At 39.2% G+C, this 23,179-nt stretch overlaps 1 protein-coding gene across 12 annotated transcripts; it reads left to right on the top strand.

The window, feature by feature from the left end:
- Positions 1-1,331: 1,331 nt before the first annotated feature.
- On the top strand, positions 1,332-21,690 carry HNRNPA3 (heterogeneous nuclear ribonucleoprotein A3). Of its 12 annotated transcripts, none has more exons than XM_042445631.1 (16): positions 1,332-1,473; positions 3,997-4,083; positions 5,831-5,930; positions 9,351-9,473; positions 9,645-9,791; positions 9,935-10,145; positions 12,146-12,235; positions 12,339-12,431; positions 12,524-12,607; positions 13,957-14,094; positions 15,332-15,457; positions 15,537-15,608; positions 18,511-18,581; positions 19,309-19,388; positions 19,742-19,798; positions 20,093-21,690. In XM_042445631.1, exons 3-12 carry the CDS (start codon positions 5,868-5,870, stop codon positions 15,587-15,589), a joined length of 1,128 nt encoding a protein of 375 aa, XP_042301565.1. In that variant the 5' UTR covers positions 1,332-1,473; positions 3,997-4,083; positions 5,831-5,867; the 3' UTR covers positions 15,590-15,608; positions 18,511-18,581; positions 19,309-19,388; positions 19,742-19,798; positions 20,093-21,690. The 12 variants fall into 12 exon arrangements, with proteins under 12 accessions (XP_042301565.1, XP_042301537.1, XP_042301518.1 ...); XM_042445584.1 differs by having other exon boundaries at positions 1,333-1,473; positions 15,693-18,581; XM_042445563.1 differs by having other exon boundaries at positions 1,333-1,473; positions 15,693-18,685.
- Positions 21,691-23,179: the final 1,489 nt, after the last annotated feature.

The following is a 23,179-nucleotide window of genomic DNA, read 5'->3' as shown; positions in this document are numbered from 1 at the left end:
ATATAGGCCGTGTCCTGGAAAAGGAGGACGTCTGGCCAACCTGCCTCCAGGACCAATCCTTCCCCAAGTGTCATCCCATGAGGGGCATTTGTGGATTTTGGGGTGTGATATTTTTCTATAGGGCCAACAAGGCTACCCCTGAAGATGTTCCCTTGAGGAAACAAGCCTAGAGGCAGAGTCTCCCACCAAGAAAGAAAGAACAATTGAACAAAAGAAAGAGTGGGCTGCTCTTTGTCCCCCAGGTTTCTCTCTGAGGCTGCATCCAGTTTGACAGCACTTTAACTGTTGCGGCTCAATGCTATGGAATCCTGGGATTTGTAGTTTGTTGTGGCACCAGAGCTCTCTGACGGAGAAGGCAAAATGTCTCACAAAACTACAATTCCCAGAATTCCAAAGCATTGAGCCAGGGCAGTTAAAGTGGTGTCAAACTGCATTATTTCTGCAGTGTGGGCGCATCCTGAGGCAGCACTTGGAGGAAGATGAGGCTATGAGGGACAGGCTGGAGTCCTCCATGATGGAGCAGAGGTGGGAATGAGGATCTGAAGTGCTTATCAAGAAAGGCAGCAACCACAAGGTGACCAGCTGTCCTCCTTTTCCAGGACACGTCCTACATGACCACCTTCTGCCCAGGAGGACTTTCGAAACATCCTCCATGTTGAACATGGCTAAGAGACCTGTATTGGCATTTATATGAATGTTTTGAGGTTTTTAGTGGGTCACATCCTCCATTTTTTTGTTGATTGTCCTTCATTTCTAACACGGCTAAGAGGCATGAACTGACACTTATGAGTATTTCGAGTTTTTTATTGAGTCATGTCCTCTATTTTTCTTGAACATCCTCCATTTTGGACACAGCTAAGAGGCATGAATCCACATTTATGAATATCTAGAGCTTTTTATTGGGTCGCATGCTCCATTTTCTCCTGAACATCTTCCACTTTTAACATGGCTGAGACACACAAATTGACATTTGAGTGTTTAGAGCTTTTTATTGGGTCATGTCCTCCATTTCTTTCCTAGGCCGTCCTCCATTTGGACATGACTAAGAAGCTTGCATTTATATATATATCAGTGTTTTGAGGTTTGTTTTTTAATTAGGTCACGTCCTCCATTTTTGCGGCGAGGAGGACATACCCGTTCGCCCTGGGCGCCTTTTTTATCTCTGAGGCAGAAATGGCGATAAGAAGAGAGTGGAAATGGGGGGGGGGGGTTGGGAGAAGCAACCCCATAATAACCCGGAACCGACTGGGCTCTCGTCAGATGCTCCTCCCACCCCGCCGCCTCGAGCCGGCGCCATGACACCTCGCGTGACCCAAACCACGTCCGAGCCACGCCGCCGCCATTGATTGGCTGCATTCCTTTTTTTCCTCCCGTGGCCCCGCCCTCTCTTGGCCCCGCCCACTTTTCTCTCTCTCTCGACTCCATATTGAGGCTTGAAGGAGGCCAAAAAAAAACCCTTGTTACAAAATGGAGGTAAAGACGGCAGGCGTCGCGCGGGAAAGCGACGGTTACGGGAAAGGAGGGGGGGCTGAAGCTCGTGAGTGGGGGCGCGCGCCAGAAAGCGGGCGGGTGATTGGTCGGCTGCTGCTGGGCGCTCGCGCCGCTTGTTTTCCCGCTCGCCCTGAAATGGCGCAGCTGCGCTGGCAGAGCAACAGAGGCCTCGGCGCCATTGTGGGAAGAGGAGGGCAGGCTGAGCCTGGGACAGAGGCGCAATAGACAGCGGAGAGCCCACGCTTTACTCAATAGAGCTTTTTCAGGGGTTGAAACAGGCTCACCACGTTCTGGTCAAGGGAGGGAAACCCCCATTGAAGGGTGGGTTTGGCTTGACTACTGCTTCCCTCCAAGAGCAGAGTGTGTGAGGCCCAGGTTTAGAAGGAACCTATATATATATATAAATAAATATATACATACACACACACATATATATATATCTATAGGAGGCCCAAATAAATATAATAATAATAAATAAGTATAATAAATGCAATAATTTATATTAATAACAACAACTACTGTACTTAGTGTGGTATAATAATAATAATAGTAATAATAATAATGAGAAGCTAGTGGTCAGGAAATGCTAAATGGTGGATTGTCTACTAATAACTTCTCACTGAGAGTTAGTGTGGTATAATAATTATAATAACGAGAACCTAGAGGTCTGGAAATATTAAATGGCAAAACAGTATAGATGAGGAGTCCCAGTTTTGAGGGATCCAAATAAATGATGGTAATGATAATGGTCAGGAAATACTAGGTGCCGGATTATCTACTTGTAACTTCTTTCACTGAGAGCCAGTGTGGTGTAATAATAATAATAATAATCTTTATTTTTTCCTTTCCTCTTCTCAAAGCTCGAGTAACGTAGGGGTTTGAGTGTTGGGCTAGGTCTCTGGAGACCAGGGTTCGAATCCCCACTCAGCCATGGAAACCCACTGGGTGTAAGAAACTTGCCAAGAAAACCCCATGATAGCTTTGCCTTAGGGTTGCCATGAGTCAGAAACAGCTTGAAGGCACACAAGAAAACCATGAAACTTCTGGTGGAGTGGTAGTTTCTGCATCCCCCAAAGGGCCCCATTCTCTAGGTACCAGTTGAAGGGCTAAAATTAACTACCCTCCATACAATTAGAATTCAAAGACATATCTTTGTTAGGCTAGAAAATCTCTTTGCCTACTACTCTCCATACGACCAATTTGAATTCTGAGATGAAAATGGACTCCTCTGCCCTGTATATTTCTTTAAGATGACATTCTGTTTAAATTTTCCATTTTGATTTCTTAACTATTTCTTTCTTCCTGCCAGATTGGTAACAGCCACTAAAGACAGTGACTATGAGTTTGTCACATGCAAAGATCTTATATTTTCTTTTGTAATAACTTGTCCAACTGGTCATTCTTTAGGAAGATCTTAAATCCTTTAAATCTATGTATTGAACGTAATTAATGGACCAATGACTAATGAACGTTGTTTGCAAATTAGGAACTTTAAAGGCAGATCCAGCACATGCTGGATTAGAAGTAAGTTTGAGTGTACTTCATTGAGAATAAGTTTCATGAAACTGCTGTCACTAACTCTTGTACTAAATTCTTTACAGGACACAGAAATCAAAGGACTTAAAATATTTTAGGGCTGAGTTTTCATAATCCAGCTTTGCAGACCCCTTGAGCCTTAAATTTAGCATGTAACCTGAATTCATGTCTACAGTAATAAGTAACAGCGTGCATTTTGGGATGGTTTCCCAAAGACTATTCAAGGCATCTGAAAATAATTATTAATCAAAACTTCTGTACAACTCAGGTGAAAGGTTCAGAGCCTTAGAGGTGTTGCCACATTTCCTTTCTCCCTTCCTCCCTCACCATTTTTATGTTGCATGAGACTAACAGGGCTACTTTGAAAACTACCTCAGTAGAACACGTTTTGATAACAGTAACACTTGTGTAAGTTAACACTGCAGCCCTGTAGACATTTACCTAAGAGTAAATCCATAAACCTCAGTATGGCTTACCTCAGAGTAGATGTGCATAGGTTCTGATAAATAATGTCTAATTCACAACATCAAAGTTTAGGCACATTGTCTGCCATGAAAGTAAGGTTCAGGTGTGATTTAAAAGTATAACAAAACGTTTGCTCTGTGTATGAAAACTAGATACTACTTTTGAAAACTCTATGTTTTGTTTCACTTATCAAACAATGTTGCCCAACAGAAATCATAACAGTAGAAGAGTTTTGTACTGTGCCTCTGGTAAGAAATGTGTAGAGTTACTGATCCTCAGATTCTAGTTGAGCTGTTTATTGCTGAAACCAGTTGTGTGGGTTCTGTTGTAGCTTGGTTTTTTGCACTGTCTCAATGCTTGCATTATCTATATCTTTGCTTATCTGAGCTGGAAGTTAGGGACCTAGGTCAGCAAGCCAGGCATCCTGTGTCTCTTGCGTAAAAGATCAGAGGGCTGTCTCGTGAATTTCTGGGTCGAATAGACATTTACTGTTTTCTTCCACAGAAATGAGAGTTCACCGTGCTAAATACCTTGTGATATTTTTTTAAAACTGTGACTGGGTAGCAGCTGTTACCTTCAGCCTTAAAAGAGGTACGTATGTAGAAGCAAACCCTGGAAGTTACATTCTGCCTAATTGGGGCCTTTAAGAAACTTTCTTATACTGTTTGGAAGCACAGCCAGTCTGCATGGAAGTCTGGCACAAAAGGGTCCAGCTTGTGGCTGAATGCTAGAATTGGGTTTAAAAAGGGGGTTGACAGGGGATTTTTATTTTTTATTATGGTATTTATACCCCGCTCTTCAGCCCTAAAGGCTATCACTTTAATGCAAACTCCAGTGTGTTTTGTATAGGGATATTTTGGTTGGAAATGTTTTTGGCTGCAATAACATAGTGATAACCATGGACTACTTGTAGGATTGTTAGAAGCAGTCCTGTCTGAAATAGGAGTGCAACAGTAATCCATATTGCAGATTTGTATGCTGCTCCTGTTCAGCTGCTACATAGGAGCAGCAACACTGGCCAAAGCTAATGGCTTGATCAGTGGTGTTCAGATTACATACCAGTGAACTGCACTGCACAGTTATTATAAACCACCCAACCTATAACCTCCAACTGGCAATATTTCACTCTGAGCCACAGCTCCCTCCAAGCTATAATATGGTGATCATACATATACAGTCCGCCCTTCTCTTACGTGGGGGATCCGTTCCAGACCAAATGCGCTGGTGGCACATTTTTTTGAAAGGTTGGAAAAAATTATGATGTATTGCACCAAGTAGGAACTGGGTTAGAAAGACCAGAAATTCCTCTTTTTGTTAGTACCCAGTCACATTTTTTTTACTTTTATCACTGCTTTGTGCATTCCTATGAATTTATATGGACAGCTTTTACTTCTTCCCGAGCTGACATTTGAAAATGGCCTCTCAACAGGAATGAAGAAGTGGATTATCTAGACAGTGACTTTCTGATCTTTCTATAATTCCCACTGTCGCTTCAGCAACAGTCGTTCAGATCCCAGGGAGCTGTTGGGCTTTAAGGGCCTAGATGTTTCCCAGGATCCTGGGAAGGGCAAGCCACGTGTGCAGATCAGTGTTCGGAGTTTGAAGGAAAGGAAAGCAAGGGGTTATTCTAGCAAAGGCCTGCCTATCTGGCATTGGGGGGGAAATTAAGAGAAGAGGAAGTAGTTTAAGATTGGGAACAGCAGCTCTGCCTCATCTGGAGTCTGATGTGTTGGTATTTTAGTTTGAAATCGAGAGGAACCCTCTCCCTTCTCCAGAGAATTGAGTGCAGTCAGAGAGAGAGAAAGTTAGGACTGGTCCTGATTTTTATTCTTAGATTAGCCTTTGCTTAGCCTAACAATCAGAATGTAGTTGGACTAATATAAAGTAACCTAAACTGGAATGCAATCAGCTGTTTGCTAGTCTAAGCATATTGTTCACATTTTAGAAAGTGTCCAGCAGTTTAGTTTGCTATACTTAATAGCAAATAAGAATGAGTGCATTTTTTCTGTTACAGGGATGCTATTGTGTTTTTACACATGCACACCTAAAATTAATACTGTTGCTAGACTAAATCTGGCTAACCTGTTCAGATAGTGCCTTAGCTATTACTTGCAACTTCTGCTTAAATCCATGAATTTTATCTGTCAAGTAAATGGCTTGAGAACAAAGCCACACATGTATTTTGATTCATTTTCTCATATAGCTCAACCCTTTAAACTTTAATTTTTAAAGTGGTTCGCACAAATTTGCTCCAATAAAATTTAAAGATGTTTTGTTTTTATGAGGTTTTAAAAAACATCTAGGAATGAGTAAGTTACTAGTACTACTTGTTACCTAGGTTAAGAGGAACAACTGAGTCAGAACATCCTCTCAAAATGGCGTGTAAAGAGGAGAGAGAGGCTGAAGATTACAAGAGGAGGGGAAGAAGATCTTCACAGGTGGAATGCTTTATTTTTATATTTTTTTCATGGCTAAACAGAATTTTTGCTTTCTGCTGCTTTGGTTTCTTCAGCTGTAGCTCAAACCTTTCATTGCACTACTCTCTTCTGCTTGCCTCTTAAGGGTTTGTTTTGTTTTTCATTCCCCACACTGGTTTGAGATAGTTGTGGTAAGCTTGTAATTTACAATTTTGCATAAGGTTTAAACTGGAAAACCAGTATTTGACTAGATGCTAAATAACATAGAAGCCACTAAACATAGAAGTTAACTAAATTTTAGAAAGATCCAGATAGGCATTTAAATAACAAAGAAGAAGAAGAAGAAGAAGAAGAAAGAACTTGTTGAGGATCTCACTGTGTTTCCAGTTAGCTTGGATTCATTCCACAGGATAATTTTGTATTTTGTACTACTTCAAACTATTGAAGTGACTACGTCTGTATTAGAAGAATATTCTTCCATACAAAGAAGCTCCAGAGACAAAACTAGCTTATCAGAGATAAGTATTCAGTATCCTGAAGGGTGTTAGGTCATTTAAGATTCCACTTCCAGGCTAAAATAGTATAAGCTCACATATAGGTTTACCACTTCATTGAGAGCTAGGCCAAATTTATCTATGGCCTTCAGTTTTAATTGCTTACTTTTTAAAGCCACTTGTCTGATGCAATATTTTAGAACTGTTTAGAAACAAAACTGTTTTAGATACTGCAGCCATCTGTTGCAATGTTAACTATGTTTTTGTTGTTGTTGTTGAAATAGCTGCTATACTTAAGTGGAATTATACTAGACATTTAAAAATGAAAGTCAAAACACCAGTAGTGACCAAAAGAATCAGCATTTGCCTAAGTTAAAAGATTTCTAAATGCTGAACATTTAAGTTCTACTTCCTTAGATGCTTCACTGCCTCTCTACCAGCATCTCTCATCATTCCCCTACTCTGCATAATACCCACTGTAAACTTAGATCCTACTAAAATTACCTGAGTGTTGGCTGGTGTTCTATCTTGTGGTTTTAAATTTTATAAAATAGATTAATAGTTATAAGTAGTTGAGGTAGGCATCCTTATACAGTATCTCTGTGTGGCAGAACTACATATCAGATGGCCATAGACAAATAGATTGTTTAAAATATGTTTCTGGAAGGAAAGGAAGAACAAGTCAGAAGGAGCTGGGCATGTTTGCAATGGCTATCTGGTACCAGATTGGCCTAATCTAGTAAAGACGCAGCAGAGAGCAAACACTGTAATCTTGTAATTTCTTAGGGGATTGTCCCCATTGAACACACCTGGCACCTTCAGGGACAGCCAAATTGTGTGGTTCCTTGCCTTTCAATATGAGCCCACTGCTTTTTGCTCCATTATCTAGGTATTGCCTTTAGGCCCTAATATTCCAAAATAGATACTATAAAGCCCATGATAGGATTCAGTATGGTTTTATAGAACTAGTTTTTTTGTGGGTTTTTTGGGCTATGGGCCTGTGTTCTAGATGCCAGCCACAGCTGCTGGCAAAACATCATGAATAAATGGGTTCAACAGACCGCCCCGAAAGGGCAGGCTGGATCCGGCCATTTTTACTCCTGACGGAGGCTGCAGCAACCAAACACCGCGGCCTCAGTCAGGACTAAAAGGAACCCTCTAAAAATGGGTCCTTTTTAGTCTGCGTGGCGGGTGAGATGTTTAGATGATGGCACCACCACCGCGCAGTAGGGCTTGGGAGCATGCGGTCACTCCGCAATCCTGAGCCCTAAAATTGGCCCCAGACTGACAATATATATGGAAATATGGCTGTTACTTAAATGACTGGCTCCTTTCTTTTTGGTTTTAGGAATAATGTAATGGTCCTAGCTTTATCATGACAATATCTTGTAATTATATTCAGGGAAATCTGTTACTTCAGGCAAGACTCCAAACTCAGCATCTCAGTGGTATCAAAGATACATACAAATTCTAAGGGCTAAGGATTACAAATCTTTGTGGAATACAAAGCAATGGATCGTAGGAGGTCCATGCAATATTTGACTCGTTTCAGAGGGAGAGCCTCTAAAAACACATGTGAAGGGAGGGTTCACCTTGAGAAAGAGAAGGGAATATTTTATATTCTTCCACTCCCATGAATTGTACTACCTCAATTTGTGGGCTTTAAAATTGTCTCCAGTGCATCACTTGTAATAAAACACACAATTTCTACATACAAGCTGATACACATCAATGATTTTTTTAAAAAAATCTCTCAGCATTTCTATGCCCTTAATGTGAATAGATGGGTGATCCAGAAGGGATTACCTAATTTTAATAGTATTAATAGTGTATTAAAAGGAAAGCTGTATCATAAAAATAAATAAGAAAAGGATATTTAATGGTCATACTATTTGTGAAACTGAAATACTTCACTGTGTCTGTGGAATGGTATATTAAAGTACAGTCCTGTATTGCCTCTGTGTGTGGAGGGGAAAGATATACCCTACATCTTGTTAACAGTGTTTTAGGTATCTTAAGTGCAGAGACCCCTGAATTTCTTTGTTTTCTGAGCAAATGCATTAGTTATCAAAAAGGCAGTAGTGTTATTCTGTTTCATCTAGATTAATTTTGATTTTAAAGTTAAGTAATTTTAGATGTCACATATTCTGAAGTCAAACATGTTCTTCATGCAAATAAAAAAACAATTTGGGAATGAATTATAAGGTTTGGTAACTAGAAAATTATTTAAAATCCTTCTGAGACAGGCATAAACAATCATCTTTTGCTAAAGTTAGCTGACATTCAGGATATCTGAAACATTTGTTAATCCTTTTAAACTCAATTTAGAAATGTCTTTTATGTTCTTGTGCTGACACTGTTTAGAATACAGTCAATACAATTCCATGTATTGATTCAGGGACAGGTCCATCTGAGTTCACTGAGGCATATTCTTTGGCCAATACTACAGCTGTACACAGTGAATTGTAAACCCCATTAAGCATTGTAGGACTTATTTCTCCATAAACACACATAGAGTTGCCCTGGTGACTGCAGGTACATGTACACTTTAATGAGGAGCGAGGCTCACTGAACTTGCAGATACTTCTGAGTAAAAAAATGTAATGCTCATCTTTTATGTAGTTTTTATCTGCTGAAGCTGAAAATTTGGATTGTACCTGAATAGATGGATTTAGAAACCCAAGTGGTTAATATCTTAATTCTAAGCATATTTACATAGAAGTAAGTGTGCTTAGTATAGGAGCCATAGCTACTTGAGTTAAGTGGTCTCATAATTAATTTTGATTACTGTGCTATTAAAACCAGAAACAAACAATATTAGTACTGGTGTTTTCACATTATTTTATTGTCATACCCGTAAGAGTAAATTGTGTAAGAATGCAGATGGATGAACTTGACCACAACATTATGCATCTACTGCAGCATAGTACTACTTTCCTTCTTTCAGGGCCATGATCCCAAGGAACCAGAACAATTAAGAAAGCTGTTTATTGGTGGTCTGAGCTTTGAAACTACAGATGATAGTTTAAGAGAACACTTTGAAAAATGGGGAACGCTGACAGACTGTGTGGTAAGTGAACCTAACAGCATTCAGTTTACACATGAAATCCTACGTATATTTGATAGCAAGTCACACTTTTTAGTGAGGCTTATTCCCAAATAGTTTGTATGATATAATAGCAAACATTTTTTAAAAATCAATACCTAAATTTCTGTTATATGCATTATACTTTTCTTGAAGGTGATGAGAGACCCACAGACAAAACGTTCCCGGGGCTTTGGTTTTGTGACTTACTCATGTGTTGAAGAGGTAGATGCTGCAATGGCAGCTCGGCCACATAAGGTCGATGGCCGTGTGGTGGAACCAAAGAGAGCAGTTTCTAGAGAAGTAAGTAAATATTTCTGCGTACTGAATTGGTTGAACTTTAATTATGCAAACACTGTTGTATCTACAGTATATCTAAAAGTGTTTTTAAATATTTAACATTTTTTGAAGATTGGAAGACTAAATATAACTTGCCATTTTTACAGGATTCTGTGAAACCTGGTGCCCATTTAACAGTGAAGAAAATATTTGTTGGAGGAATTAAAGAAGACACCGAAGAATATAATTTAAGAGATTATTTTGAAAAATATGGCAAAATTGAAACCATAGAAGTAATGGAAGATAGGCAGAGTGGAAAGAAAAGAGGCTTTGCCTTTGTAACATTTGATGATCATGATACAGTTGACAAAATTGTTGGTATGTATGCTTTTTCATCCATGGGTTTGGTTTCAGGACCCCTCCATGGATGCCAAAATCTATGGATGCCCAAGCCCCATCATATATAAAGGCATAGTAAAATGGTGTTCCTTAAATTCAGTTGCAAATAGCTTATTGTATTTTTTGAAACAAATACATTTTCAAGCTGTGAATGATTGAATCCATGGATTCAGAATCTATGAATGCCAAAGGCCAGGTATCTTCTTAATGATACTTATACATGGAACATTTTCTAGTGAACAGAAAACCTATTGTAGGAATGAGGCCCAAATATTTTCAATCACCTTTTAAAGTTCTGACTCCACTTTTGAAGTATGGAGGGAAGGTGGCTTGTGCCCCCCATGGCCCCCACTCCAGCAATAGACATATCAATGGCTTCTTTAGCTACAGTTAGAAGACAATGAGGGGAATAATTTCAAACACCAAAACATCTACAGTTGTCCCTCTGTTTTTGTGGAGGATCTGTTCTGGAACCCCCCCCCCCATGAAAACAGAAATCCGCCGATATTTAAGCCCTATTGGCTTGAATGGCGGCACACCCCCGTGGGCATACACCCCCTGTTTAAGTCCCTCTGTTTGTCCCTCGCAAGTAAATGAGGTACACGGATTTGAAGTCTGCACAAACGGAGGAACGACAGTATTTAAATCTGGATCTCTCCATTCTGTGTGTGTAATTATGTGCCTGTTCATTGCAGCTCTTCATTTGTTTGTTTGTTTTTAAACATAGGCTGTTTTTACACATGTTTACATACTGTGTCTCTTAGCCAAAACTAGCTGCTTCCTCCTTGCCCCTGTCCTCCCCTTTATTTAGTTTGGTCAGATGCCCTGTCTTGTCAGTCACAATTTCCTGCCACCTTCGACAAGTGAATGTCCTCAGCAAGTGAAATACCTGCTGAAACGCTTTTCAACTTGCATCTTAGGCAGTATTAGGAACCCAGAGATCACCAGCTCCAAAGCAAGTGCATCTTTCAATTCCAGCAGGGGAAGGAAAAAGTTTGTGAGGAGTTATTTGTGGAGAGTCTAGCTTCAGTGCTAGTCAGAAATAGAATAGAAGAGGGATAGTTGCAAGGCCTTCTTGCAATGCTACAGGAAGGCTGGAGGGGTTCCCATTAGAGTAGACCTTTAGCTACCATTTTTAGAAGACTGCAGAGAAGGCTCATTTGTCCAAAATTGGGGAAGGGGTTTGCATGATTCTGAAATGGCTGTGGGTTGTGTGTGCCTAAGGTTGCATCTTCTTCCACATATTGGGCCTCATTAGAGAAGATGGTACAGTCCTCACGTATTCCTTACTTCTAAGAAATGGGATGAACAGAAATGAGGAGGAGGGCTTTTTCTTTATTGGCATCTATTTGCTGCAGTACCCTCCCCAGGGAGTTCTAAGAAGTATAATTATTCTCCTGCCAGTTGGTTTACAACTCTTTCATCTGTCTTTGGCTGACCAAGGCCCGTTACAGACCGCCCAAAAGGGGCGGTCTTGGGCCGCTGCCGTTTGCAGCGCGGGGAAGCCGCTGCAGCCAAACCGCGCGACTCCCCCGTGCTGTAAAAAAGGAGCACGAAAATCGCACTCCTCCCGGCAATCCGGAAGAGACGTCGCAAGTGCCAAAGCGCGCACTCGCGACGTCTCTTCCGGGTTTAGACGTCCGGACGCTGTGCGTCCGTTACGTCAAGATGGCCGTGCCCGTCTGTATAGGGCGCCGCCATCTTGCTGTACGGAATATGCGCGAGGGGCAAGGCGCGTCCGGAAGCGCCGTCCCTCGCGCGTATTCCTGGTGCAACGATGGCGCCGCTTAGGCCTGTCTGTAAGGCGCCTTAGATTACCTTTCCTGTGGTTGCGGTGTTTTTACTTCAAACAATTTGCTTTTGTTTTACTGTGTTTTTATGGCTTAATATGAATTAACTTTTATTAATTAAAGGGCAGTAAATCTAAACAATACAACTATGAAAATAAGCTTGACTTACAAATCTCAAAATTTTTCTAGTTCAAAAATACCACACGATAAATGGGCACAACTGCGAAGTGAAGAAAGCTCTCTCCAAGCAAGAAATGCAGACTGCCACTGCTCAGAGAAGTAAGTTTTATATATGAAAGCACATAAAATGGGATGGTAATAGTTGTATTGCACTCTTACTCTCTCTCTCTCTCTCTCTCTCTCTCTCTCTTTTTTTTTTAAGACCGTGGGAGCAGTTCAAGCAACTTTGTGGGTCGTGGAAATTTTGGAGGCAGTGGTGGAAGCTATGGCAGAGGTGGAGGTTTTGGGGGCAGAGGTAAATGTCTTTCCTGACTTCCTTTTTTTCTTCCAAAACATTTATTTGAATTTTGATATTTCATAGTTTTTAACTCTTGTATTCTGATTTAGGAGGTTATGGTGGTGGAAGCGGTGGCGGCGGTGGTAGCAGAGGAAATTTTGGTAGTGGGGATGGATACAATGGCTTTGGTGATGGTAAGTACTATAGTGAGAATATCACTTGGATTATATCTAAAATTAAAGAAATCAAAGGCTTTGTGGTAGAATTTTTCTAAGTGTAAATAGTTCTTTTCAGTTCTCTGGTGTTAATGCTGACAGTTTACAGAAAATCTAAGCACTGAAAGAGTGAATCTAGGTGAAAATATTCCTGCTTTTATCTCAGTAAAACTAGTAATTTCATTGTAATTACTAAAGTATAATTAATTTAGGCTGCAGCTACACTGCAGAATTAATGCAGTTTGACATTGCATTAACTGCAAAGGCTTAATGCTGTGGAATTCTGGGATTTCTAGTTTTGTGAGAAATTTAGGCTTCTTTGTCAGATAATGCTGGTGGCACAATAAACTACAAATCTCAGAATTGTTAGGGCAGTGTCAAACAACATTAATTTTGCAGTGTGGCTGCAGCCTCAGAGTACATCCGGCCCTGTGGTGTAGAGTCTTAGTTCCCAAGAGTACAACTTGCCCATGAGTTATCATCCTTGATAATGGAAAGTGATTTTCCACCAGACTCTCTCAAAAGCTATGCCAAAGGATTGGGGGGAAAGTTATGGAAGAATGTGGAAAATAATGATGATTTAGGGTGAATTGACAAAAGTCACCTCTCACCCTGCTTTTGTCAGCATAAACCTCTATTAAATTGTGTGGAAAGAATGAATTTAGGTTCCATATTACTACTGTACTCTTCATTTCATGAAATAAGTGTAAAGTATACTTAATAGGCAAGTATTAACTGAAGCTACAAACCCTTATAGATTGGGCTAAATAACAATTTTGTCTTATCCTTAAGAAAAATTACACAGAATGTTTGAAGGTTGAACCACATGAGGTTTTTGCAAATTTTTTGAGTCACATGAAATAGTAAACAAATTGTGAAGAGAAGCCATCAGAAATTCAATTCCAACCACCTTAATATAATACTTGCACTTCAGTTGAATCATACAATCTACTGATGATTTGATGGTAATCTGATTGAGAAGAAGCCGTTAATTAAACACATGAAGTTGTCTCTGTTCAAATGTGACTTCATGACATGTCTAAGAGCTTTGTGTCAGGCTAATGAGCCTTCTGCAGCCTGTGTCCCTTAAATGTTTTGCTTTAGCCAACATGATCAGAAGTGATTGTGCTTATCGGCCAAAACATTTAGAGGGACAGTGCTGGGAGAATTCATTGCCTTGATTGGTAGTCCTCATGTTGTAATGTTTACACTGTTCAGTCTTTAAAACTGTATCTAGAAGTCACCTATGTTGTGTACAGCTCAGTTACTTTTAGTTTTGGTACAAATATGGTGCCTTTTATGATGTTATTTTTAATTGATATCTCAAGGTGGAAGCTATGGAGGTAGTCCTGGATATGGTAGCAGAGGAGGTTATGGTGGCAGCCCAACCTATGGAAACCCAGGTGGTGGATATGGTGGAGGTGGTGGAGGCTATGATGGTTACAGTGAAGGAGGAAGCTTTGGTGGTAAGAGTCCTCAATTATATGCAATTTTTACCTGTGCTTCTGTTAGATAAAAGAGACAGGTGTTCATGCTGTCATTTGGAAAGGTTGTGCAGAACTAATATAGAAGAATATTTTATAATGTAGATTTAGGCAGAGACTAGACTCAAGTAGAACTGAAATCAGGGTGAAATGTGTCTTGGGAAACTTTGGGTCCCCCTTCCCCCTTCCCGGGCAGACTTATAAATGTGCCATATTTAGACCATAAAGCTGAACCCGTAACAAGCCTGCAGACAAACATGCTTCGAATCTTTAAAATCAAATTAAGAAAGTTCTACAGTTTACTAGCCAGTTAGTGTCTTTGTGCAGTCATCAATTGAGAAGTACTGTAGTATGTTTTCAGATACTTACCTTACCAAGCTACTTTTGCCACTTTGTTTTCTTCTGGATAATTATTTATCAAAAAGGAGGCTTTGGTGATAGCCTTTTCACTTCTGCTTCTATAGTGAGGGGATAGAAGGGATCAAATACATTTGTTTATTACAGGGGTGAGCAGCTGTCAAACTAGAAGGGGCACACCTTTTTTTAAAAAAAAGTTTTTTTATCTAAAATGTTTGTCAGTGCCCCATGGGGACAATTTTGCCATGTTCTCGCAGGGAGAATGTTTTAGAAGAGGCCTTTCTTTAAATGTAATAAGTGATTTGTAAGGCCTGGGGAAGCTGAAAGCATAGCAGTGTCCCGAACACAGGGACAAAAAGAAATTGGAGGACCCTCAGGATCTCAAACTTTCCCCACCCCTTTTTAATGTTTATATGGAACACGATCTAAGAAGTTGGAAGGTCCTGTGACATCGTGTGCTTTCAGTGTACTGGTTTAGAAGTCTAGTTTTCAAGACTAGAATTCTGTCTCATAATTAATCAAAAGATTATGTGATTCACATCACTGCAAACACAGAACTATTGTAAGTTGGAGATAAGTTAGAATTTAATGTGTTTGAAAGGTACCAGAGTTGTTGCTGGAAAAAGAAATGAGAACAAAATATTGTGGTAAAAGTAGTAGTATGCTCACTCTTTCCAATACAGTTTTTGTGTGTATTGGATATTCTTTGCAATTGCTACAGTAACTAATTCTAACCATGACCATGTCCTGTTACTTGATTACTGCTTAGTTTACTTAGTCTGAATGAATTGTGGTGTGTTGGAAGCCTTCCAAAATCATGATTGATCTAAATGATAAACATAAAATTAAATTCTGTTCTCAGGTAACTATGGTGGCAGTGGAAGCTATAATGATTTTGGCAATTACAGTGGACAGCAAGCCTCAAGCTATGGACCCATCAAAGGAGGTGGCAGCTTCAGTAGCAGAAGCTCAGGCAGTCCCTATGGAGGTAAATAGAACATTTAAATATGCATCTGGCTAATACTGCTGAGGAATAATTACTTTAACAGTCAAAATTCTATTTTTAGGTGGCTATGGTTCGGGAGGAGGAAGTGGTGGCTATGGTGGAAGAAGGTTCTAAAAATTCTACCAGGAACAGGGTAGGTATACTACAAATATGTGTTGTATATGAAGACTGCAGCATTTCATTGAGAGTAATCCTTTTCTTATCCTATATTCAACAGGCTACAGTTCTTAGCAGGAGAAAGCGAGGAGTTGTCAGGAAAGCTGCAGGTTACTTTGAGACAGTCGTCCCAAATGAATTAGAGGAACTGTAAAATCTGCCACAGAAGGAGCGATGAACCATAGTCAGAAAAATTTACTGCAGCTTAAACAGGAAACCCTTCTTAAGGACTGTCATAGCCACAGTTTGCAAAGAGTGCAGCTATTGATTTAATGCAATGTAGTGTTTAGATGTACATTCCTGACTCTCTTTTTTTAATTTGTTGTTGTAGCTTTGTCTTTTCTTCATAAATCAGGTATATTGCCCTGTAAATTTGTGGTAGTGGTACCAGGAATTAAAAATAATTGAGGAACTTTTAATTTTTTCAATACTTGTGTAGTTCAGTTTTTTCTTACTGAAACTTCTTTAAATAAAGAAATGTAGTTTTAGGGTATACTCTTGCTAGGAAGAAAATCAGTGCATTATAATCTGTATTAATTTAAACTATAGAAATGCTGACTCGTTTAAGAACCTTAGTTTTTCTGCATATGTAGCCAATTGAAATGAGTTGCACATGCAAAGGGAGAGAAGAGATGTTTGCATTAAAACTTGCTTAGCTGTATAATTAGGACTGAGTTGTTTAAACTAGTGCTTGTGAATGATAAAAAAACACCTTTACTTTAAAATGAAAATTCCAGATTCTTCTGGTTTGTGCATATCTTAATTTGTAGCCTTTTTGTTTCTTAGCTTAAGTAAAAAAGCATTGAAAGAGATCTTTTAAAGCTTTATTCAGTTTGCTTCCCATTTCATTGATACATGCAGGAGCTACACTGAGCACTGGCAGAACAAGTTTCTGCCTTTTATTACTCTTGAGATTTCCCCCCTCCATGGTAAACAGATTTAAGTTCAGACATAATTGAATTAAAACTTTGAAGCCAATAGCCTGGGTCTGTTACTTAGTGTATAAATGTATAGCCTCATTTGTATATACGTTCTGCCCTTAAAAACATGGGTTTGTTGTAATGGTAATACTTCTGTTGTGTGTAATTCTGTATGCTCTCTTCAGTTGACACAGGCTCACAGTATAGGCACATTCCTTCCGAGTTCTTTCTTTGGAGTATAAACTTTCTGACTATTAAGTAAACGAGCACATTTCACACTCTTTGTGAAAAAGCCCCAGCGATAGGCCTTGAAGGTGAAGTGAAAGCAAACAGATTTCCAGTCCAGCTGTAGGAAATATTTTGGCTAATATATTTATGATTAATATGAGCCCTATGGCTAGAAACAAATCACTGCATTTTAGCATCAGAATGATGTGGTCATACCTTGCTTAAATTCATAATGGTGTGTGTGGTTCACTTAACACAAAATTTGTATATAGCCATGTTCCCTAATAATTTGCTATCCTTCTCGATCTGATCAGACTTCTCTTTCAACTATTGCCAGAGCAATGCTTTCTGTCAGTACACATCCAGAAGAGTAGGGCACAGTGAGTAGAAGAAATATACTTGCCAGTATGATGCTGGAGTTTCTCACCTGTTAACTACTTCTCTAGGCCAAAGAACAGTATACGGTAAACATGATTCCAGTATAGGAATGGATTATCAGGTTTTTAAAAATGTTGTTCAAACATGAGACACAATCATGGTTGTTGGGTTTGGAAGAATGTGGTTAAATCTCAAGCAAAAGCAATGTCTTAAAACAAGCTCAGAAGCACTGATACACCCCTGACTCTCCATAATATTACTGTTACTATGGGGCTTAGATGATTGTCCTCCCACTATGTCCTTCCTCTTTTTAGGAAACTGTTCATACTGCAGTAAACAAAATTTTGAAGGGGCATGGTTTGGTATTGTGATATGAAATCCTAAGATCATGAAACTACCTGTGTAGATTTCTTTGTGCAAGGATGGATGAACTCTAAATAAGAGTTGGTCACTTTGTGATCCTCCAGATCAGTGATTCTCAAACTGCTCTTCCTTGTGTTTGGGACTTCAGCTCACAGAATCTCAAACCATTGGCCAAGATGGCTGGGGCTTCTGGGAGTTGAAGCTCAAAACACCTGGAGGACCAGAGTTTGGGAATCACTGCTTTAAATGTTGCCACTGCAGATGCCATCAGTGCTTATAGGAGTTGGAGTCTGACAGCATCTGGAGAGCCTCAGGTTGCTGACTTTTGATTTAAATCATCCCTTCTAGACCTGTTCATTGCAGGGGCAAAACTGGAGGCTGGGTTGAGGTACTTGATTGATTCTTAACAAAGGGGGAATTGTAATTATGCAGGGAAAACACTTCATTAGTTGTATGTATTTGTTTTGCAATTCTCACAAGTTGCCAGTTGTTGGTGCCAGTGATTTAGATCTAGTTCTCTGTGAATTTGGTGAAGTACAAGCAAAGGACAGTGATTAACCAGCTTTTAAGACTCTAAGATGTATCTCTTAGCCAAAGTGTGGATCAAAGGAAACTCAGACAGGACTTCAGCAGCCTATTGTGTATGTGGACCAGTCAGCATAATTAAAGAAAGACGAGGCAGCAACAGCACCAGCTTCAACTTCCAGAAAAGTGAAGGCATAAAATACTATGCTGATAGTGAGCAGCTTTCCAAAAGCTAGTTAATTCTGCCTATCACAGCTGAAATATCGAAGAAAGTCTAGCAAGAGTTCTTCACCATTTGGAATCTCCTTGAGGCATAGCTACTTGAGTTGACCAAAGTCATAGGTCTAGCGTTTAGACCTGAAAGGAAGGGGAATAAGAATAGGTAAGGTTTGTCTCTAACACTTTTCATGAATTAAAGAATAACTCGTTTATGAACAAGGTAAGAAAAATTTATTTGATTTGCAGATTACTGCATAGAAGAAATCTCTGCTTCATCAGATGCAGATTTTTTTACCTATTGGAAAACTCTTGGCTTGGTAAGACTCAGTAATACAGTATAAAAACATTGATGTGCCATGATTGTATTCTGGGCTTTGACAATCCAGCTTCTGTGATAAAGAACAAATTATGTAAATTTAAGGTGAGTACCAATATTTATTTTTGTATTTTAAATCTATGAACCCTGAATTAACCAATATTTGCATCTGATCGGTTTATACTAAAGTAGTACTTAATATATTAAGCTGTCAAGTGGTTCCACTTGTTCTAGTAATCATTACCACAACTCTAGGAGGTAGGTTAGTGTGATTGATACATTGCAGAGGGATGAATGAGAAGTCATAACTGGACTGATGGATTCTTTGCTGAGATGAGATTTTTGTTGATCTTTGTTATTAGTTAATTCAGAAATATTTTGGAAAAGTAAGAAAGAACTGATAACATAATTTTACTTTTCTAAGAAAAAATGTTAATGTTCATTAACAAAATCAGAAATGGACAGTTTTAAATAGAATTCCAGTAGTCCTACTACACCTGGTGGTTTGTGTGAACTGGCTTGGCATTCAGCCTAGTGTTAACCATGTTCCCAAGTTCATTGGAAGTTAAACTGAAATTGGAAGAACTGATTTCCAAATTGATAAGCAGGAGATTGGGTTATAAGAGCTCAGTTGAGCAATGCAGATTTTCCTTGGGGATAAACCAACCATTTGTTCATCTGAATCTGGTTCACATTATGCCCCTGCCAAATCATTGGCTCTCTTTCAGGTGACAAATATGTAAAATGATGTCCTATTTGGGGATTTTCCCTTCGATTGTTCATTTAGTCTTGAAGACTACATAATACGGTGAGTATTTAGAACTACATTTTGCATTATGTTTGTGCTATGTCTGCATGCCAGTGAAGGTAGGATCATGGTTCCAAACATTCTGTATTTGGGGACATGTTTTCCATGTTATCACCACATTCCCACTCTTAATTCAAGTTTGGACAATGGAGACGGTTTTGTAGACTTTTCCTGTCTTACATACTTAGATGTTAGTGTAATCAATTTTAGTACAAATGTTTAAACTGAAGGCAAAATTCAAAATCAATTGTTTGCTTATAACCACTGCACCAGAATATACACGTTGCAGTTTACTATTTATTCAAGTCATTTATTTAAGCATCCCTATGTTCACTTTCCCTCTTCTGAAACAGGACATGGCCAAGCTTGGGTGCTAATCTTAGCATCCACTGACAGAAGATAGTAAAGGGGTGAGTGCATATGCATCTTTTTTTTCTCTAGCTAAGTTTCAGAAGTGTTCTGGCACTGTGCAGATAGAAAAGAAGCATCTCTTCAGTGTATGAAATTTCCTATGAACTGTCCTAAGACAAGGCAGAACTTTAGCCACTTACATATTTTTAGTGGCAGGGGGAGGTTAGAGTGGACAGGGAGAGTGATCAGTATCAGAAGAGTAAATGTGTACCTAAACAAAAAATGTGCACGTCTGGGATATTCTTTATGGTACCATTCTTATTGTGATAATCTTTTCAATTTTTGTCCTTTAGTTCTACAGGGCACCTAATCCTGACTATACAAGCATGACCAACTCTTTTCTGCAAGTTGAAATAAGATGCAAGATGTCATACAGAGAACTGATAGAACTTCAGAAAATGATTCAGACTGTAATCTCATACTGTTTTGATCAAATATCTAGAATAAAGTATAATTTACTGTGACAGTTGGTAAATCTAATTGTATATGGATATTAGGTCTTTTCTGCATCATTGAGCATTCTCCTTGAATTCTGCTTTTACAACATACTAAATTCAAAAGGTTTTGAGAGGACATTGGGTAGGCATTATTCCCTTAATTGTACAAAATAGTCCTTCATTATGCTGTAGCAGAATTTATTTTCATTATAACTTCTCTAAGTTGTAAATCGGCCTTTGGAAGAAGAATACTTGGCTGAACCTGACCAAACTGATTTCTTCGTACAATACACAGTTTAGAAACTGAAAAGCTGCAGTGCCTTGTGAATACCTTAAGCAGAGGATCGCTGTGATAACTTAAGTGTTCTGACATTCTTTTAAAAGGCACAAACATAAAGGTTATGCCTCTTCCCTTGAAAATGTGTTCAGCAGCCAGGAAGGCTTTGGGGCTGTTCCTTCAGGAGAGGGGGCAATTCTGTGGACATCTTTTGTAACTAATATTTTTTTAAATATGATCTCAGTATATTAGTCCTAATTTTAAAATCTCATTGGTATTGATGGCATGTCACATATAAGCAATGAATCCAAATCATTTCATTGACTATTCTAGGTAAGACTAACATTGGTTTAAGCTCTGTTTTGCACTTCATAAAAGATTCTTAAACAAATTATGAGGTGCTAAATGGCCTGTTAGAGAAAGAGCATTTCATTTAATTTCTTAACAAGAGTTAAAAAGCATAAGCAGATCTTGTCGTACATGAAAAAATACTGAATAAAAGTTGGTGCTCACTGAAATTGGAGTGTTCATAAATTTCCCTATTTATTTTCTGTCCCTTCAAAGTCTTGGGCAAATATTTTTACTATTAGAATATATTTCTAATACAGTATTAAACAAGTTAATATTACCATTTATCATGTATCTAGGCAGCTTGAAAAAGTTTATCCACTGTTTAATTACAGGATTTCTACAATATTGCCTTTCATTTTTTCCCTGTGTTTCCCTTGTTTCTCTTTTTTTTAATGTGAATTTTATGCTCAGGCTGCTGTTGTGTTTTATGTTCAGTAATATATTTGTATAAATGAAAGGGTCTTTCACATACTATCTAAAAGCAGCATCTTGTTCAACACACTTGCCAAATGTTCCTTCCAGATATTCACCTGTAACTCCCATTATTCCTAGCACAGAGTATAGTGAGGAATGCTAGGTGTGGCAGCCCATTTCTGAAGGGCTGTACTTTGCCCACCTATTAAAACTGCTGGTTTAATGAGAGTGGCTGTGACCATGTATTAAATATTTCATGTAATTCCCAACACAAGTATGGTTTGTAGTTTTCAAAGTGGAAAAAAATGGAGAAGTCTGTGAAAAGCAGAATTAATAGAGGCTGATCCCAAAGAATGGTTAGACTATATAAGCTTTGTGAAAATAGCCTGGAAATAAAGATGAGGAAAAGGAATTATCAAGATTTTATTGTTCATTTATACTGAAATATCCCTTTTTAGTCTGTTGTCCTGGTCTTTACACTTACTGCATATACTCGAGTATACAGTATGTCAAAGAAATCTGCGACCAAAAATTGACCCTAAAACCCTGAGTTGACTTACAGGTTGATACAGTAATACTGCTTAGAATAGTCCTGAAAGAAGCAGGACATTGATTTCTGAAAGAGCTGCCCAGGCAGGAGTATGTGTGTGAGAGAGAGCAAGAGAGGTGATTCCCTTCTCAATGTGGTATTAAAAGCTTTCCCCACCAAACACCGCATTTCTTTCCACTTCCTTTTCCAATCCGATGTTAAAACCTCCAGCCCCTGGGAAGTGGTGTTAGGTGGTCAGGGAGAGGTCCAGAGGAAAAGGAGGGGATGAAATGATGTTTCCCCCTTTACATCCTTTGTTACATGTCCCTAAAGTTTTACCCTTGACTTATTTATGGGTCATATCAAAATCCATGATTTTGGCTCTAAAACCTTCCCTGATTTTATAGATGAGGTCAACTTATAGTGGAATATTTACTGTAAAATGAGTGGGCAGAACTGATTTTTACATTGCCTCCATACATAGAGCTGGAGTGGCATAGTGGTTGGAGTCTTGGACTACAACTCTGGAGACCAGGATTTGAATCCCTGCTCAGCCATGGAGATCCACTGGGTGAACTTGGGCAAGTCACATTCTCTCAGTCTCAGAGGAAGGCAACAGCAACCCCCCTCTGAACAAATGCGTTGAAATGACGAAGGCATACAAGAAGAACCTCTATGCAACACACACTGATTTTATCATTTCCAGCTTTTGAAGCCTCTTCAAATAGATGGTAGCCTCTTGGACCTAGGCCCTGTGCAAACCTATCCTGCCTGCTTTCATTTTAGTTGCATCTCCACCTAGAGTAGGACTGGAAACAATTCAGAACCTTTGGTCTATTAGCATGCATATCTCACAGGTTGGTAGAATCATGCCACAAGATTGAATATACAAGACCAAATACTTCTGTCTAACCCGTGATACTTTAGACCAGGCTTTTCCAGTCTGATGCCCCATACTTTAGTCCACAGAAGCTTGCCCTTAAGATTCTATTTAGCTGGATGTGGAAACTGCACTGTTAATATTCTGGCCAGCATGTAGTTGAATCTCCCACAGGTGCAGCTTTGTTCTCATGTAAAGTTGCATATACTGAAGTAAGAGTGCTTTGCTGCCTTCATAGAACTCACGTGTTCCTTTATGACAGGAAAGAAGCACTCATGGCCTTTGAAGTGTTACATTGGACTGCAACTACAGTAGATATCAAGACAGCACTGGATTGTGGAGTTGATGGGTCAGAGTTTTCACATTCCCCACATAATGACAAGGAAACTATAAGAAGCAGAAGGCCCAGGGTGCAACCTTTGGGGTGTAGTAAAATCCAAAGAGCAGTGAGTGCTAGGCCTATGGGATTGGTCTTTATCTCAAAGTATTACT

This window comes from Sceloporus undulatus, chromosome 1 (assembly GCF_019175285.1).
Source record: "Sceloporus undulatus isolate JIND9_A2432 ecotype Alabama chromosome 1, SceUnd_v1.1, whole genome shotgun sequence".
Taxonomy (NCBI): Eukaryota; Metazoa; Chordata; class Lepidosauria; order Squamata; family Phrynosomatidae; genus Sceloporus; species Sceloporus undulatus.
This window is presented reverse-complemented; position numbering and strand designations above follow the sequence as displayed.